Raw genomic sequence first — 19971 nt, 5'->3', positions numbered from 1 at the left:
GGAACTCACTCTGTAGACCAGGCTGGCCTCGAACTCAGAAATCCGCCTGCCTCTGCCTCCCAAGTACTAAGATTAAAGGTGTGCGCCACCATGCCCAGCTAATCTTGATAATTTTTAAAAAGATACATTTAGTTTAATGAAACTGGAAGCTATGGAGCAGCTGAATAACATATTTTTAGCTTAATTAGTAACTGTATTCCCATAGGCAATGCATTTGTTTTAATCCCCCTTACCTGCTTTCCAGTGGCAAGTGTGAGAACAAACCAGATTCTCTTAGCAAGCCCACTGCAGATCTCCAGTGGTGATTCTCCAGGACTGAGGTATTCTATAAGAAAGGGTTTCTCTGTTACCTAACAGTCATTTCTGCACACGAAGAGCCATTTGTCAGTAATATTAACTTGGTTAAAGCATTAACATTCGTTGGAAATTTACTTTGGCTACTTTCATCTCCTCAAAGGCAATATTAAGTAGTGTAGAATACAGACCATTAAAGTATTGTTAATTTATTTGTGCGTCTGTTTATTTGTGGGTGGGTGAGTGCATTTGTGGAGTGAGCAACGTGCACCCATGCATGTGTGTAGAGGCCAAAGGTCAACCTTGGATTCGTTCCTCAGGAGTCATCCACACTGTGTTTTTGAGAGGGTCTCTCTCTCACTGGCTTGAGCCTCATGGATTAGACGAGGCAGGTCAGCTAGTGAGCTCACGGGATCCTCGTCTTTCTCCTTAGTGCTGAGATTTTAAGCATATACTAAAAAACAAACAACAACAAAGCAAACCAAATTAATGTCCAATGAATCGGCACTGACCTTGTATAAAGTTGCTAGGTAATGGTTGGTTTTAATAAGAAACGGCTGATTAACACCTGGGTGATCCAGGTCGTGAGTGGCGGCTGCAATTAAACTCAGCAAGACATCCCAAGGCGTGACAGAACTGGCAAGCTGAAGTGGAACAGAAGAAGAGTTAGTCACGCACGTACCTGAGATACGCTCGCTCTCCACCACAGGAGCCAGCGGGGACAGCGGCTCTCCTGCTCTGCCTGTTAATTTCTCAGCGGGACAACTGCTAGGTCATGAAGCAGAAGCCTTGTGGTGCTTCGCTGGGACAGTGCAGTGCAGGCTGTGTTCTGATGCACGGTGCTGCCACCTGAGGGACAGGGCTTCACTTTCATCAACTAAAAACAGCTAAGGTAAGAAACAGTCTCAGAAACAAGGACTCTAAACTGATATACGGGGCTGAGTATTTTCATTCTACCAATAGATGGCCACATTCAGGACCGTTTTCACAATGCATTCATGCCAGAAAGGGAATTTCATTAATAGCAGCAATGTAACTTTACTCTTTTTTTTTTTTTTTTTAAGATTTATTTATTTATTACATGTAAGTACACTGTAGCTGTCTTCAGACTCTCCAGAAGAGGGTGCCAGATCTCGTTGTGGGTGGTTGTGAGCCACCATGTGGTTGCTGGGATTTGAACTCTGGACCTTCGGAAGAGCAGTCGGGTGCTCTTACCCACTGAGCCATCTCACCAGCCCCGTAACTTTACTCTTAGTGTCACCAAACTTAAGAAAATAACCATTATCAAAGTTTATTAGCTGACTATAGGTTTCAGCAATAAAAATGGCCACCTTCAGTCTATTACCAGCTATCACGAGGCTCCCCTCCTGGAAAACTGACACATTCTGTAAGGCCCAACTCCAGGGACCAACATTCTCCCATCTCCTTGTTCTGCCCTTTCACCCTGGCTAAGGCCTCATCAGTGTCTACAGCCCTTTACATTCCTGCCAGAGCTGCACTCATCTGCCTGTCTTTATTTAGGGTTACTTTATGATAATTAGTTCCTTCTACAGCCCCGTAAAATAACCTAACAGTAAAAACTGATGAGCATAAATCACTGATAATGCTAACATAGAAGGAGATGAGAGCACAACAAAAATGTCAATGAGATAATGAACAAATTCAGATCAGAATTTGGCGATTTCCTTTCCATGCCAGAATAAATCTTTTCTACCTCACTTGTTAAAAGTTGAGCTCAGTCACAAGTCTGGATGCTTATATCTAGGAAGCTACAAAGTGTCCTTAACATTTTTATTCATTATGAGGGGGACAGGACGCAGGTCATGATATGGGGATGAAGGCCAGAGGAAGACCTGCAGAAGTTGGCTTTCTCCTGCTGGCTGAAGGCTGGTCCGTGACTCAGCACTTTATCCACTGAGCATCTTGAAAGCTCTGTAAGGCATCTTAGGGGACAGAAGATATATGGTTTCTTTCTGCATTATACAAATTAGGATGTGAAAGAGCTTAATAAAAAAGTGAAGAAAATGAATTCCTCTTCAGAATATGTAAAATGTTTTTTAAAAATCAGACTTTTTGACTAGATATTGAGTATAGTCTTTTGGTTAACCCTTTGAGAAGGCCATGCCTGTATAGAGTGTGTTGATCACATTCACCTGACTACTCCCTTACTGCCTCCCCAGCCCATTTCTCATTTCCTCTACAAACTTCATGCTCTCTTTAAAGACCAAATTCCACCAAATGAATGTCCTACTTATTATATTCTTGTGACAAGAATATAACGCTAAATAACAGACAAGTTAACAGACAAGTTTCTGAATAGAAAATTAATGTGATTAATATGTGCAAAATTAATACATGGCTACACATAACTTTATACCTCAGGTCAAAAAATGAAACAAAAATAGAAGCAAGTGGATTTTTAAAAATCCTGTGGGGCGGTTGAAGATAGCCCAGTGGGTAAGAGCGCTTGTCTCAAGCCTGACAACTGAGTCTTATCCCTAGAAATCTGCAGAAGGAAACACTGGTTCCTAAACAGTGCCCTTTCACCTCTATACTCCAACTGTGGCATGGTCACATCCCACGCCACCCGCACATGAATGCACAGTACTAGTCATGACGTCTGTGGGGAAAATATAAAAGCAAGTCACATACTTAAAGCAGAAAACTGATTAACAATCTAACATTTCTTCTTAAAACTTTTAGTAGAAGGAGGACTTTATAACAAGTATAAGCAATTCAGTGGTATTAAGACTTATTTAGTGTGTGTACAATGCACACGCACATTCTTGTGTGTGAATGTGGTGTGTAATGGCTATGGCTGTGGAAGTCTGGGGACAACTTCTCTCACCTAACTTCATTTGAGACACAAGTCTATACTGCTTTTCCCAGAGCACATGCCAGGACAGCTGCCACGTCAGGCTCGAGGGACTCTCCTGCCTGCCATCTCTGAAGGAGTGCAGCAGCTACAGACACTGTAGGACACAGATGCTGCATATCCAACTCTTAGGTAGGTTCTAGGGACTCAAACTCATCCTCATACTTGTGAGGAAAGCACTTTCACACAGTGGACTCTCTCTTCAAATCTCCTTTCATCTCCTAATGGATCTGTGCTAAAATACTAACCACAAGCCACCTGGAGAGCAAGGTTTATTTCATCTTATATATCCAGGTTACAATACACCAGCAAGGGAAGCCAAAGCAGGAACATGGGGGAGGAGCTTGTAGCAGAAACCATGGAAGGATGCTGTTAATGGTTCACTCAGGCCTACCTGCCTAGGGATGGCACCACCTACCCCAAACAAGATCCTCCTATATCAGTTAATAATTAAGAAAATGCCTCACGGACAAATCTGATTTGGTCAGTTCTTCAGTTGAGGTCCCTCATCCCAGGTGATTCGAGGTTTGTGTCAGGCTGACAGCTGAAGCTACCTATGACTCCAGCCCTTCACACAACCTTGGAGTATTTGTACGAAGCCCTTGAACTTTCTATCCTTTTGATTTCTATCCTGCCAAGTACTTAAAGCCATGAACCACACAGCCACACCTGGCTAGAATGGATTTTTTTGTTGTTGTTGTTTTTCGAGACAGGGTTTCTCTGTGTAGCCCTGGCTGTCCTGGAACTCACTTTGTAGACCAGGCTGGCCTCGAACTCAGAAATCCGCCTGCCTCTGCCTCCCGAGTGCTGGGATTAAAGGCATGCACCACCACGCCCGGCTTAGAATGGATTTTTAGAAAGAAAAATATTGCTATTAAATGGCTATTGATGCTAGTAATATCTGGGTTCTGTGAATAAGAAGCTTTTAAAGTACAGGAAAGTCAGATTTCACTTATCTAAAAAACTATCTTCAGGGTCCTTTACATGAAAAGAAAACTATTAAGAGGTGACATTCCTTCAGTGTAATTCTGCTGTTTTGCTGTTTGCTGGTAGTATGCTGATTTTCTTCTGGTTATCATGAAGGCCAACATCATTTTAAATATAAGACTTCAGTACCCTGCTCCAGCAGGCTGATATTTTTATTCATTTTCCACATTCAGTAACAATACATTCACAACTAAAATTTCAGGTCAAAACTCCCTTCCTTCCCCTTTTCCCCTTTCCCCTGCCACGCACACTCCAGTGAAGTCTGTTTGACAGGCTGAGAAGCCTGGGAGCACTCACGAGGCATAGAGTTTCAAAAGGAACTCACCTCCTGGAGCTTTGGCATTCTCATAACCTGTATATTCATACCCTATCCCCACGCTAGTCTAGTGTATGGATCCACGTGCTCTCTTTTAGTATTATTTTATTGTAAGTGTCTTTTAAGATTGAATTCTGACATAGATAAAGCCTCCCACCAGTGTTCCAATGTTCCAGAAGCCAAGGAGCTTGGAATCCGGTAGCAATGCAGTAAGGAAGTTACCTATTCAGTAACTAACTAAGCATTACAAAAGCTGGAGCAGCTCAGGGCTGGTCTGCAGAGCGTTTACTAAGGACAGTAGCCAGTCTCACCCAAACAAATGAATACCAAGAAAGAGCTAGGGAATCCCACTGAGATAGAAATCTTCAGTACAGGCAACATTGCATATTAGAAGCAAGTTGGTTAATTCTCCTGACAAATGGAGATTCTCCACAGACACTTAAAAGTTACACTCATACAAGAAATTATCAGGGCCCAGGAAATAGGGGGTTGCAGTATTGCAGTATCCATGAGAAGGTCTGCTAGAGCAGAACCCCTGGTGGTGGGCTCAACAATAGACTAGCTTTGTACCTGGCTCCCTTCTTAGTGGCAGTGGCCTGGTCCTTCTTTTGATGTATACATTCCTTTTGTTTTGTGTCACTGTAACTTGGTGGATTGTATCTTGTTATTCTTCTGTATAAAAAGCTTGATGCTCGACTTGACAAAATACATTCAGATTCTACACAATCTCCTGTGTGCATCTGTCTGTCATTCCCACTGACTCCTTGCCCATCTACACCCAGAGACCTGTCCAAGCAGACAAAGGGACCCTTTCCCTTTCCTTCTCTTCCCTTCCCTTTCTGTTTCCTTCCCCTCCCTCCTTCCCTCCCTAGCCAGCATGTTGCTTAGGACATCAATAAATGTACACTAGTAAGAAAAACAACTCGGCGATTACCAATTTCTGACAGGCAAGGGAGAGAAGAAGTTACTATTTATTTAGTCTGACTTCAAACTCCTAGCAATCCTGCTATCTCAGCCTCTTAAGTGCTGGGATTTACAGGTGTGAACCTCCTTGTCTGCCTAAAGTGAGGCTCTTATATGAACTTCCAGGGACAAGAAGAACAATATTTAAGTGTTCTCCTTTCAAGTGGGCTTACATGTCTCAGGGACAGGAGAAAGTACAGCGTTTTATGTCTTATGGCCGCAGGCTCTGCACCAACACACCCAGCAATCTCACATGTGGGACACTTGAAAACAAAGTTGCATCTGTACGAACACAGAGCCCAAGGCTTTGAGAGCTCTGGGTCCCGTTCTCTAGTTCTTCTACTTATAACCACATCTGGAAACACACTCCGGTTTGATCTCACTCTCATAGCAGAAGCTTCGGACTCTGAGCTCAGGTACTAACTTATGGAAATCTGTGTCCACAGAAATTGGCGACTTTCAACCACCTACCTTAGGTTCCTTTAAGTAACAGTGCATGGCCTGAGTAACGTCTGCAGCATGGACTGCATTGTGGTAAGGATTTTGACTGTGGTAATCTTCTTGAATCATAACTGCATTTTAAAAAAAAAAAAAAAAAACTCAAATTTTAGTATACATGAGGGACATCCGAATATTGAAAGTGGTAATCATTAGTGATCCACGTATATTTTCCTTGTGGTTATCAACTTAAAGAGTTCACATTTTAAAACAGTCACTTCAGTTCAGCCAATCACCAGGTATTTCAGTATCATGCCACAGCAGAGACCATGAGAAAAAGATTATGACTGCAAAGCCAGCTGATACATGGCCTATCACACATGGTGCCTGTCACTGACGAAAATGTTGCCATGTCTTGAAGAGCTACAAGCATGTGCTTTAAGCTATGATCCTGATGGTTTGTTATAGCTGACTGACAGTTACGCCTTATACAGCCTTGTTAAATGTATTAGAATCACTTACCTAAAAACCGACGGAGTTTCACCATATCTAAATGGAAGTACTCAATCAATCCATGAAGACTAAATAAATGAAAGGTTAAGCTTACTAGACTATTTCCTAGAAAAGAAAGAGGAGAGGCCATATTAGTAAGACATGCAAGGCCAGAAGACTGCTGTCCTCAGATGGAGACTCCGAGCATGGACTTGGAAGCTCTGCCAATGCCTGTAGCTCTGTACTTTGATAGTATACACTTTAAATGTTAACATCTCCATTCTACACTAAGGAAAAAATGTTTCAGCTTTCTACAAAGAACTGAAAGATAAAAACTTTTACGGATTTTCAGGTTAAACAGGTTGGACAACAAACTAATACTCAATAGTAGAATATGGGAAAACTGACCTAGAGTGAACAAGCCATCTAACTTTACAAACACTTCATAAAAATGAATAGAACCACAGCAGAAATTTTTGGCTACAACCTTCCGAAAATTATGTTTATTTTTACTGGAACCGAACTTGGAGAGGACAGTCTCTTCTTCACAGTCCCCAAGACTGAAGCTCTGACAAAAGCTCTCCTCTTTTCTGTATTGAGCAGAGACCTGAGAGCTGGTGGAGGGCAGGCAGCACCACACACCTCCTAACTGTGCAGCTGACGCACAAGCCAAGTGGCCTCACTGCTGTCAGGGACAGGCCTCTTTCACTCTGCAAAGCACCTGTTGTAAGACTCTGTCACTCTTCACAAACATTTTAACGTGCTTCTTTCCCATTTTCTTCATGGACCACAGCCTCATAGGTCACAGGGAAAAAAATCTCCCTAAGCCTTTAGTTTCTTTTTCCTTAAACACTAATTTACCCGTATTTCCTCAAAGACAGATCCCCATCCCCTGGATACATTTCACCACAACAAGCCATGTTGTCTTGTCTCTTTCTCCTACAATTTTCCAAGCATCCCAAGCCTTGAGACATGCTGAACATTCATTGTCTATGGCTCTCCATCCCCACACATGCAGCCAGTGTTTATCCCTGCTGTCTGAATCCCCATCTTTATTATGCTTATTTACCCATCCCTGACAAAAATGCTCCAGTATATATACCTTATTCTATGTCTCAGGATTTGTAGACTCAATATAGGACAAATATGCTATATTAACAGTTAAATTGACTATTTTAAAGGGATTTAATCTCATAATTTACTGCATCACAGATAACACTAACATGCATGTGATTCTAGTTATCCTCTGAACTCTATGATACTTGGTAAAATATGAAAAAGAAACAACTAATCTCACAGTAAGAATTTATAATATTTAGAAGGGCTAATAAAGAATGAACTAACGACTCATCAAACCACTGTCAACAGAACCTATCGACGGATGCATGTAACAACTTGCAGAGAACGTCATCAAGGCAGGGGAACGCCACAAACAAGATTTTTAAATATAATACTGTTTATTATTGTGTATTGAAACAAACATGCATGATGGGAGCACATATGCCATGGTGTGTGTGTGTGTGTGTGTGGTGTGTATAAAGTCAAAGGACAACCTTGGGGAATCAGTTCTCCCACCTTTCTTGGGGACTGAACTTAGTTCAGCAAATGAAGACACTTCCTGTAAAAGCCTCATGACCTATCTCGCTGGACCATAAGGATTCTTTTACAGACAAAGACACACACGTATATATGTAGGTATGCATGCCATGGTACACATGATGGAAGTTGGAGGACAGCCATTCTTGCTTCCTAGCATGTAGTCCAGAACAGCAAACTCAATGTGTGCTGCTTTGGTTGCAAAGGCATCTTGCCAGCCCCAAGATTCTTCTAAAAGGTGATTTGGCATATCATCTCCATATGGAAAGTAGGAAGTATAACCTTAAATTGGATGCCAGGGAGCCAGGCACAGTGGCACAGATCTTTAATCTCAGTATCTGGGAGGGAGAGGCAGGAAGAGCTCTGTGAGTTTGAGGCCAGCCTAGGCTACATACTGAGTGCCAGGATCATCAGGACATAAAGACATTCTCTCAAGGTCGGAAAAAAAAAAAAAAAAAAAAAAGAGGAACAGAAAGAAGAGAAAGAGGGGGAGGACGAAGAAGAGGATGATGATGAGAAGACTGAAGAGGAGGATGAGGAGGAAGAAGAGGAAAAGAAGGAGGAAGATGAGGAGGAATAGGACAGTGAGGAAGAACAGGAGGAGGAAGGAGAAGAAGAGAAGGGGGAACAGGAGGAGGAAAAAGAGGAGGAGGAGGAGAAAGGAAGAAGGAAGAAGGGGGGAGGGGGAAGGGAGAAGGGGAAAGGACGGGAGGAGGGAAGAGAGAGGAGGGAGGAGGAGAAGGAGAAGGAAAAAAAAGAAGGGAAGAAAAGAAGAAACAGTATTTAGAGTAAAACTGCCACAATGAACCATACCAAAAAAAAAAAAAAAAAAAAAAAAAAAAAAAAGACAGACCAGCTAAGATGGATGTAGTGACCTTTCCTAGTTTTTAGAAACTGACTCTCCATGAGAGCTTGAGTGGAAACACAGGCTGGCCACTCTCCTCTCCATGAACCAGAGGTGGTCAGGAGCAACAGGCACAATCCTGTTCACATCCCTCTAACAGGAATGTCAGACAGCAACTGTTCTCCTCCTGGGAGCAGATAAGATGATGTATACCTGTTCTGGGGCAAACCAACTCAGCTCTGTCCCCTCCTGCCTGTTTTCTCCCCTATACTCCCAAGAGAGTACCAGAGTAAAAATATAAAACACCACTGAGTCAATAACCAAGAAGGGGCAACTATGAACTTGGATATGGTAAACACAAATCATGTATAATTTTAGTTCTAAAAGGAAACCATTCCAACTACATAATTCAAGTTGGACAGTTTTTTCCTGCTCATTTGTTCAATTACATTTCTTCAAGTAGAGAATCTCTGTGGTTTCCAGGGGCTATAGTTAGCTTCCTATAAAAGCAAAGGTGGGTAGCTAACAATAGGTGGTTTTTAACTAGGACCAAGTAATTGAGCCACCTTCTCCACAAAGTCAGTTCAAACAGGGTGGTCTACGGAAAGCAACTGTGGCTGACACAGAACACAGATGCGCTCACTAGCTTTCATCTTAAGACCCTGACTAGCAGGTTGTGCACTTTCTAAAAATCAAATTTAGAAAAGAGCAACTATATTAAGGAATGGCAGGCATCCTAGCAGCCTAAGAATAGACTATGAGCTATCAGTTTATATAAGGCTAGTCTTTAAAAATGTTATGGCTGGTGCTGCTTCATCTATATTTATCTTATGATAACAACTGAAGTTATGTTTGTGTTGAGTTAGAAAAGAAAAATTTCACAAATCTTGAAGGAGGTGGGCATCTAATAATTCATTGCTTGTATTAAAAAAAAAAGAAAGAAAAAGAAAAAGAACAATCCCCACAGGGCCTAGAGGAAGGTCAATTGCCTTTTCGTTAGGGCACCATGGCTGGATGCAGCCAGCTTGAGGCAGAGAAAGCAACAGGACACAAAGCACCCAAGGGTAAAAGAGATAGCGACAGGGGAAGAGCAAAGACTCGGTGATGCCTGGCGCTGTTCCAACAGCAAACCTTATGGTCCCCACCACCCTGCCCATCAGGCTCATCTACTTCCTGTTTGGAGTGCAGAGATAAGCAGGGCAGGTAGAACCCTGCTCTCTGTTCCTAGTGCTTAAAGAAAGTAACAGTGACACCCAAACAACCACAGCAGTGCTCAGGGGAGGTGGCAGTGGCCACTGGGTAAGGTACTTGTACCTACAAGCTCAACAAACTGAGTTGGAACCCTAGACAGGAAAGAGAGCCTGCAACAGCATGCTATCCTCTGGCTTCCACATGAGTATTGTGGGCATGCGCATACACACCTCCATAAATAAACAAACACATTTCTAGAAGAAAAGAAAAGCAGGTGTCTTTAAAGTCAAGCAGGGGACACATTCCTCCATCCCCAGCAACAGGAAAACTGACTTCTTTGTGTAATTCTATTAAAAACCTACTTTGGCAGAGGGGCAAAGACAGGTAAGTATCACCAAGAATCTGCCAAATACGTTATCCTTAAAAACGTTTCCAAATAGAACCCAGTTGTGATTTACAAAGAGAATTAAAAAAAAAAAAAAGCAATACCAACCCCACATAAAGCTGGGCTCAGCTGGGGCAGGAGAGCTTAGATGACCTATGTAACATTTCTCCAAACCTCTCTTAACTGTCACAGCGTCTGACGATACGCTCTTCTCCAGCATGGGGAGGCAGTGCCAAAGGCAGGCTGTGGAACCACGCTAATCCTCTGCAGCAGGTAAGAAAAAAGGCACGGGGCCAGCACACTCAAGAAAGCAAGCAGCTTCAGGGAGCATGCCTTTGGGAAAAATCTAACTACATGGAAAACTGCGTCAGAAGATGCCACTGTAAACAGTCACACACTGAAGAAACTGAGAAGAGAAAAATGAAGACTGCAGTGAGACTCGGGCTGAGTTATTAAAAAAGGCAGTAATAACTGCTGACTGGTCCAGTCATGATGAAGTGATTACTGTCAAGACTAATAGTAAAAATAAAAATTGGGAAATGATTTTGTTGTTTTTTTGAAAAGTGACTAACAAAGACAAAATGCTGGCACTGGGGTCACAGTCCAAGTGAATGACAGCAAGGACAGAGCACACTAAAGCTTCAACATAGGCTAACGACCACAGAAACTTGAGTATGTCAAATGCTTCACTTACCATTTGTTAGTCTATCAAACAGAAAGATATCAAAATTCCAATTTCCAACTTTTTCCAGCATACACTGAAATGAAAACCAAACATTTCTACTGTAATTTAATCTCAGTAAGACCCACTTTCGGCAGATAGCCCATAGCAACGTTCATGGAAACGACAAGTGGCTGACTGGCTTTGAGAGACGCCGAGATCATTCACCTTCGTTCACTTTCTGTTCTAGGTTTGTGGGCAGGATTGCACTATACAGCCCAGGCTAGTCTACAGCTCACAGCAATTCTCTTGCTTCGGCCTCCCAAGAACGGGGAGTACCAGAGTGTGCCGCCACACTTTGCTCTCAGCCTCCTCTTAGTTATGACTCTTTCCACTGGCTCAAATATTCTCTACAGAAATAAATTCCACTTGAGAACACATTATTTTGTTTTTCAGTTAATCATAGAGAGGTCAGGTCAGTCTTCCACCCTGTTCCTAGGGCCTACAAACTTAGGAGAATTCTGAAACAATTCACCATCATATAGTCCATGTGCAGCAGTCTGTCTTAAACCAGATTTTAAAAGTCTGGCGCTCAAGCCTCACTGACTCGTGGGAACAGGCAATAAGTACCATGCTCAGCTGTAGCAGAAAGCTGTCATGGTGACTTAAGAATCCAAGGTCAGGGACTTGGAGACCACAGTAAACCCACACCACACTGTAACTCAAGTATTTGCTGCTCAGGGTTGTTTGCTTGTTTGTTCTGTTATTTTGGGACAGGGTCTTTCTACATAGCTCTGGCTGTCCTCAAACTCACAGAGATCTGCCTCCCTCTACCTCCTGGGTGCTGGGAGATTAAAGGCATGCATGGCTTGCTAACCATTTCTTTGAATTATGGGGTATTTATTGACGATCTTTAAATATCATTCAACACAAGCAGTAAAGTCAATGAATTAGCTCTGAGGATGATATGCACTGTAGGCAACAAACACATCCAAAGTCCACCACATCATACAAGTGTGGGCTTTTAAAGTAAAAGCTTTTATTTTGTATCCCTAAGTTTGCTGTGGTATAAGATGAAGAATTAAACACCACAAGTACTATCAGAGTGACACTTGTGGAGGTTGAAAGCACAGTGCCAGGAACCAGCAATAACACACAGGTTAACACTCTAACCACGACAGCAGGTCAACAGTTCCCACTGACTGATCTATTAAGCAGGGAAAGATTCTTTTCTTTATATTGTAATGACTTCCAAGAAGATACCCTGGAGCCAATCTACATAACTTTAGAAATCTGGCCTGTAAAATTTAAGGAACAAATAATTTCAGGTACATTAAAATTCAAGATTATATGAAATCCATTTGATCAAAACCAAACCCATTTCACTTCTATCTTACTTAAGACATTTCCTGAAAAGTCTGTAAGAATAAAGTAAATAATTCTTACTAATACCATTTCGGTTAAGATTAGCTAAACCTTCAATACCATCTGACTGAAAAAGACGGACCCACCTCCCTGAGCTGTCTGTATGGAACTATGGGGCAAGCACATCTGTAGTGATATACAGACCCCAGTGTCCTATCAACTGCACTAAAGCATCAGATCAGCCCTGGCTCACATTCTTCCCAGCACCCAACTCTGTGCTAGCTTAAAGTTGATTGTCCTGCTGATCCACTCATTACTTAATGTTCTATTAAGTCACTAATATAGAAAGTTAAGAAAACAAAGGCATTTACTACTTTATCTCAGAAGTTTCCCTTGCTCTGTTAGACCTACTTAGAAACAAACAGCTCTAAACTCTCAAAAATGGCTCAATTCAGACAGGGCATCTAAATCAGTGTTTTAGAGGCGGCCCCAGTAAACTTATCAAGCAACTCATTTTTGAAGAAGTTGTACAAACCTTGGCTTGTCCATTGTAATCCTCATCTAAAATGTCTAGAGAACTACAAACTGTGGCACCCCGAAAAAATCGTGAGGATCTGAGATAGCGCTGGAAACTTAGTAACCTTCTGATGTTCCTGGCGGAGACTGATGCTTCAATTTCAGATTGAGCTGAAAGAAAGGGAGTAACCATGAAAACCTGGCAAACCCCAAGAAGGCTGCCTCTGAAACACCCCCAAGTTCCATGCAAGCACTTAAGGTGTATACAAGCACTTGAAATTTTTCCTTCATTTTCTGTGTATGGGTCCTTGTCTGCATGTGTGCACCTAGTATGTGCAGTGATGGGAGAGGCCAGAAGAGCACTGGATTTCCTAGGACTGGAGTTAAGGATGGTTGTGAGCCGTCATGCAGATGCTGGGAATCAAACCCAAGTCTTCTTGAAGGGCAGCCAGTGCTTTTAACCTCTGAGGCATTGTTTTAAAATTCATTAATTACCATGAGCAATTCTTTCCATGGGGAGGTGGCTTATTTCTATTTTGAACTAAAGAATTAAAAAAGAGTAAAGGTCAGTTTTGACAGGTGCTAGAAAGCCATGAGAGCATCTGGACTTAGACTCAGCTTTAAAGTTTAATTTCCATTAACTAGTACTACTCATTCGGCTGTTTCAACACACTATATAAAAATCGGAAGCAAGCAAGCAAGCAAGCACACACACACACACACACACACACACACACACACACACAAATTCTAGTTTCAAATGACTGAGAAGCCAAATCCCAGTCACACAGATGATATTAACAACTACAGTAACAACGTATCTTAAATTCTAATGAGATAGTTTAAAGTATTTTAAAGATAATTTTAATTATACATATATATATATATACACATACACATATACACACACATATACATAAAGGGTTCTAAAGGCTATAAACACATATTTGTCTAAAGAGGAAAACTCTGGGCACTATGGCTCTTTACTGGAAACAGTGTGTACTTCAATGAGCCTAACAACTGTTTTTTCCCTCTATTAGAATAATCCAGCTCCTTTAAGCATCAAAGGACACAAAAGATTTTGGTTATTCAGCTCTGGACATCAGCTCCATGATCCATTCCTTCCACTGCTTGACAGTTCCTAAGTTACTCAGCTTCAGGCCTTCTGAACGCCCTCCTGAGCAGCACTTGTCCCTGTGAGCCTGGGTCCTGCTGGTTGAACTTTTCAATTCCTCTACTTTCTTATTTATCTTTCGGCCGGCCGGTGGGCCGACCTGCCTCCCTCCTGCCTTTTTTTTTTTCTTTCCATTCCTTCCTTCTCCCTTCCCTCTTTCCTTCCTTTCATTCCAAAGCACTGTGTTCAGTACCACAATCAGACAATGACCTTCAGCAATCAGTAACATGCGCGTATTACTGAGATTTGACAAGAAAAGTCTCTATGAGGAAACTGTCCTTCTCTGTCTGAAGTTACACAGTAATGTGTGTGGACACTTGAGCAGACCTGTGCTTAGGTGTGTGTCCTTTCAATCGTCATGTTTTCTTTCCAGACAGTGTTTCAAGGTCCCTCACTCTCTGCACACTGCCTGGCTGTGGGTCTCTGTATTTGTTCCCATCTGCTGGAGGAAGAAGCAGGAAGACTATAAACTTTGTAGTGTGTGTGACAGCGATCCTTCATGTGCACAGAAGGTGGTAGCTACTCAACTTTTTCTAATTCCTATTTTTCTCATAAAGATTCCTGCAATAATAAGTTTTATGTGTAAATCCTTCTTCACAGCCTGACTCCCTCACTCCTCAGAAATAGGGCACGTGAAAAATAGTATCTGACACAGGCCTTGCTGGAGAAAAAGGTTTTTCAGAATTGTCCTGGAAGAGCTTCCAAAATACAATCTAATAAAGGGCTTGGGAACAACAATCAAACATCCACTGCTGTGACAGTGTTGGAAATGTGTATTTTCTTCACACCTGATAACCCTCTGTCCCTTGTCTCTGTCTGTCTGTCTGTCTGTCTGTCTCTCTCTCACACACACAAACACTGTCTCTGTAGAAGCAAAGTCCTTACACTGAAAACTCCAATAGAGACATCTTCAGGGGCAAAAACTAAGGGTTAAGTTTGGAAGGTTGCACACAGCCTTTCTTTCAACCTAGTTAAGCCTATGCCACTGTACAGGGAGACATCAGGCTGAATGAATAATAGCATTTAGGAATATATGAAAGCAGAGGCATTTGGAAATGGCAAAGAAGCCAGTACCCTTCATTTAGATAATTACTAAAAAGCTCATCTTCTGGCCAAATTACACAAAAACCCAACCCTGTTACCAGTACTCACATGAGCTCATCCTGTGACATAAAGGGAGTCATTACTCATGTCACAGCATGACAGACAACAGACTAGACTTGTCAGCCTTCATCAAGCTTGGACTATTTACTTGCTGATACAGCTTAGAAAGCTGAAGGCATACAAAAGCTCATGTTATTATCACAGAGTACCACGGCCCCATGGCATAGCCATAGACCAACCAGCATCACCAAAGCTAAAGAGCAAGGGTACTGTGTCCAGGTATCCTTTTTCCGTATTTCTGGGCCAGAGAAGAAAGTGGAGAAGAGTTGGTGATTTTTAAAAATATATGTACTTTTTCCTCATCAAAGTAGAAAATAAAGAAGAAATACAAGCCAAGAGAAGAAAGAGGCTGGAGAGGGCTACAGTGAACAGCAGGCTCCCATCTCTCCCGAAGGTGCTTCCCTGCTACCCAAGCCACACCCAGTTGGGCACAGCTGCTCCACCAGAAAGGTCCTGAAGGAGACAGTCACCCGCCGCAGGAAACCACAAGGGGGCACCCTGCAGTCACTGCCTCTGTACACAAATAATTAGTATGGAAAATTACTGCTCAGATCTTCATTTTTATAATTAAGTACTTTAAGGTTTTAGTTCTAGCTTATTCAATTCAATGCTGAACAAAGACTGAATAAAAAAATTCTAAATAGTTTCTGTATTCCAATTTTTCTTCTTCTTCTTCTTCTTTTTTTTTGGTTTTTAGAGACAGGGTTTCTCTGTGTAGCCCTGGCTGTCCTGGAACTCACTTTGTAGACCAGGCTGGCCTCGAACTCAGAAATCCGCCTGCCTCTGCCTCCCGAGTGCTGGGATTAAAGGCATGTGCCACCACACCTGCTCCTAATTTTTCTTTTTTGTCCCTAGTTTTCTTACAAACAAACAAACAAACAAACAAACAAACAAAAGAGTGAAAGCCATATCTAAAAGTCATTTAAAAAAGAGTAATTCTAATTATCATACCTAAAAGTCATTTAAAAAAGAGTAATTCTAATTATCATACATCTACGGGACAAGTCTTTTTGTTTTTTGTTTTTTTTTTTTAAGAAGAATTTTTAGTCTTAGCATATCTCAGAATATACTGACACATAGAGAAGCACTGTTCCAGGCTTCTGTGAGCAATGTTATAGCTGCCTGTGTCAAGAATGGATACAGAATGGCAGAGTGGGTAAATGCTGGGTGGAACTGCTGCTCTGTCACCAGCTTTGTAACATAAAGCAGATTACTGAACGATCCTCAGTTCTTTATCTGTAAAACTGGCTTCTGAGGACTGAAGACAGAGAGCAAATGAGACAGCATACCATCTCTGTACAGTTTGGGGGAAAGAAGCAAACACTCAATACATTTATAAAGTATATATTATATGTGTATAATATAATATAAATGGTAATTATAAACTTTAAATATTTTAAAAACATAACCTTATACTTTTAACTTTTAAGACTAGATTTCATTTTTTGGTTACATATTTAATACTGAAAACCACTGTATATGTAAGTACTTTAGAACTAACTGTATATTGACACGATTTCAAAATAGTTTGACAGAAGTTTAAATGTATGTAGTAAGAGCTTCATTATGAATAGTAAGTGACTCACTGTAATAAGGATGAAGTGTATCATCAGTGCTTCCCCTTAAGCAATTCGTATAATCCTGGTTCACAGAATTACTGTTCAGTCTGATGATTTGATGATTAAGTAAGAGATTCAAAACTCTTTAAAACTCTTCCCTTCTCTTTTCTTTTCTTTTTCCTTTTCTTTTCTTTTTAAAATTTCAAGACAGGGTTTCTTTGTATAGCACTGGCTATCCTAGAACTCTCTCTGACGCAGGCTGGTCTAAAAGTCACAGAGCTTAACCTGGCTCTGCCTCCCAAGTGCAGCTCCCTATTAGCCAGCTGGGAGAGGATGGGAAGGAAGCGCAGGCTTCAGCAGCTGCAAAATCACATCAGGGCCAAGTTCAACTCCACCAGCTCTGTATAGTCCAAAAGAGCAATGACCTTTAAATTGGATTAAGATTAAGGTCCAATTCATACCAGCCTGCATAGTTTATGCAACAAAGTTATCAAAGACATCTAGAATATTGGCTTCTTCCAAGTCTGGGACAAAGCACTGAAAGCCAACAGTTCTTAAATGCAGGAATCTGAGAACAGGCTGGAAACTAGCATTTCCCAATGCATCAACATGGCATCTCCACAAGAGCCAGTTGGCAAGGGAACTGCCACCATAGGAGTAGGAACTCAGGTCACTGGCAGGGGAAAATGATGTTTTGTGTGTGTGTGTACACGTACGTACATGATCGTGTCGGACTACAGCTTGCAGGAGTTGATTCCCTCCTTCCACCATGTGGATACTGGCAATTGAACCTAAGTCTTCATGCTTGGCCACAATCACCTTTACCTACTGATCCATGACCCTGGCCCACTTTTCTTTTAGTGAAATGCTTTGTGAACAAAGGCAGACAGTATTTCATATAAGACACGACTCTTTATTTTCACTGTGCCATGCTTCCATGCACCACACTTGCACAAGTTGGCTCTCTCCTTCCACTATGTGGGTCCTGGATACTGAACTCACCTTGGTGACAAGTACCTTTACCAACTGCCATCTTGTCAGCTGTTTCTAGTGATAGCTCCATGAATTCAAGGAATGCTGTCTTTGAAATAGGTGTGATTTCAAGACAAGTATGTGGGAGTCAACTAATTTATCTGAAACTTTAGACAAAGTAATGGCCTTGGTCTATAATGGCACAACTACAAGTGCACACTAGATGTTTATGTAAGAATCTAATACAGGAAACAAGAAACACTTTTGCAGACCAATCAATCACCAAAACAAAGCAGCTTGTGAATAAGAAGGTAGGGACAGGCCATGGGAAACTGAAGAAGAAAGCAAAGACAGACATACAGGTCGGAAAGTGCCAAGCAAACACCAATGCTTCAGAGTCAGAAAGTACCAGTAAACTCCAGGTACAGCAGATGCCCTTGTATAGGTTGTATACTCTGAAGTCAGTCAACCCAAGACAATGAGACCAGCCTGACCCACACTAGACAGCTCAAGCATACATAGACACAGATGTTTTTCATACCATATAACTATGAAGCAAACAATCTAAGCTTCATACAGCTTTGCCATAATGAAATGAAACAACTACAAGCCAATACACCTGAGCACTATGGGAAATCTATGAAGAGTTTTGTAGGTTTCAGCAGTCAGTTGCTGTAATGAAGACAACATAAAAGGCTAGGCTCAAGAGAAAAGCAACAAGAAGCCCGAACCTGAGTGACAGTTAATAAAGATTATCTTGGGGAACTGCAAGTAAGACTCTGTAACTGTTGAGGTTTGGCCTCTGGTATGTATTGTAATGCTAGATACTGGACCCCAAGGTCAAGAGAGGCCACATATAGACCCAAGTGGCACTATGTAGCCTTTCCCCAAGTTATTCCTGATTGGTAAATAAAGATGCTGACAGCCTATAGCTGGGCAGGGTTTCTTGATTCCCCGGGAATGCTGTCAGAAGAGACCACAAAGAGAGGAAAGAGTGCCAAGGGCCAGCCTCAGCTTGGAGGGGTGTTTGAGAATGGAGAAGTAAATGACTCGAAGTTGAATCATGGGTCCAAGCTGGTCGCCTGTATTCTGCTCGAGACAGCTTCCAAACTGCTCTATGTTCTGCTTTCTCGGGAGATCTCCAGACAGGTCTTTTCTCTATTTCTCTGTTTGAGACAGTTCTGCAAGCAGTTCATTTTTGTTATTCTAAAATTTCTCTGGATAGCTCAACTTTTACAGACCATAAGCCCAGTCTTTTCTTCTACATATTAATCCAGTCATTTACTTCAGGTTCCCTTTTAATTATCCTGTGATGCAGCATTCCAGGACCCCAGCTCCTTGGGAAGGCAAGCACGCTTTTTTTTTTTTAAACATTGCAAAGGAATTCAGAGATCTGCCTGCCTCTGTTAAGCACAGACGATGAGGTAGCTGGTTGGAACCTTACTCTGAAATGACCATTTCTACCACACCTGGACCTAACCTTGCTATGTCCCAGGCTGATCCTAAACCCAGGAGTCTGCCTGCCGGTGTAAGCATAAACAGAACACTCTGCTGGTTGGGTCGCCTTGGACAATCCCTTTCTCTTTCCTTAGAATCTGACAAGTTGGCTTGCTGCTCACCTGCTCCTGTTCCTTTCGATTCCTGACGCTACTCATATGATTCATATTGCATCTTTATATCTTGCATGGTTGATAAGTTATATTTTTAAATTCATGTTTTTTGAGTTCTGTTCCAAGGTCCTAGCATTTACAATTTTGCTGAGACATTAGCCACACCTTCGACTCCAGGACTCATGCTGTCTCTGATTATCATGGAGTCATTACCATTAACAGGGAGGACATTCCTTCGGAGAAATGTGAAAATATGTACAAATATACAAACAAGCCTACACCCACAGCAACCATCAACGCTTGTGGAGGCCCAGGCCTGCTGGCCCTGTTCCCGAGGCAGCAACCATGTCATCCCACCCTTACCAAGGCCGTGCTCACCCAGCAGAAGAGCATGAGGAAGACAAGATGCCATGAGGGCAGATGTACCAAGAGCACATGGCCAGGAGAGACGGCAAATGTTTGCGGAACCCCTCTGGAAATGTAACCAAGCTAGAAGTTAGAAAAGTAGATTTTAGGGGTTCTAACTGGCTGAATTTTAAGCAAAGAAAGGGTTAGTTGATGTGTGCCTG

General features: G+C 41.9%; 1 protein-coding gene across 3 annotated transcripts in view; it reads right to left on the bottom strand.

The window, feature by feature from the left end:
• The window catches only part of Pde7a (phosphodiesterase 7A), a 93754-nt gene that overhangs the window by 6951 nt on the left and 66832 nt on the right, over window positions 1–19971 (bottom strand). For all 3 annotated transcript variants that reach the window (XM_021157520.3, XM_021157519.2, XM_021157521.3), the window contains exons 4-9: window positions 12943–13094; window positions 11076–11139; window positions 6396–6491; window positions 5907–6007; window positions 807–938; window positions 234–325 (exon numbers count right to left, since the gene is read on the bottom strand). In XM_021157520.3, coding sequence (XP_021013179.1) covers window positions 234–325; window positions 807–938; window positions 5907–6007; window positions 6396–6491; window positions 11076–11139; window positions 12943–13094 — 637 coding nt within the window. The remainder of the gene's footprint in view (window positions 1–233; window positions 326–806; window positions 939–5906; window positions 6008–6395; window positions 6492–11075; window positions 11140–12942; window positions 13095–19971) is intronic.

Source organism: Mus caroli, unplaced genomic scaffold (assembly GCF_978045245.1).
Source record: "Mus caroli unplaced genomic scaffold, Mus_caroli_1 scaffold_3, whole genome shotgun sequence".
Classification (NCBI taxonomy): Eukaryota; Metazoa; Chordata; class Mammalia; order Rodentia; family Muridae; genus Mus; species Mus caroli.
This window is presented reverse-complemented; position numbering and strand designations above follow the sequence as displayed.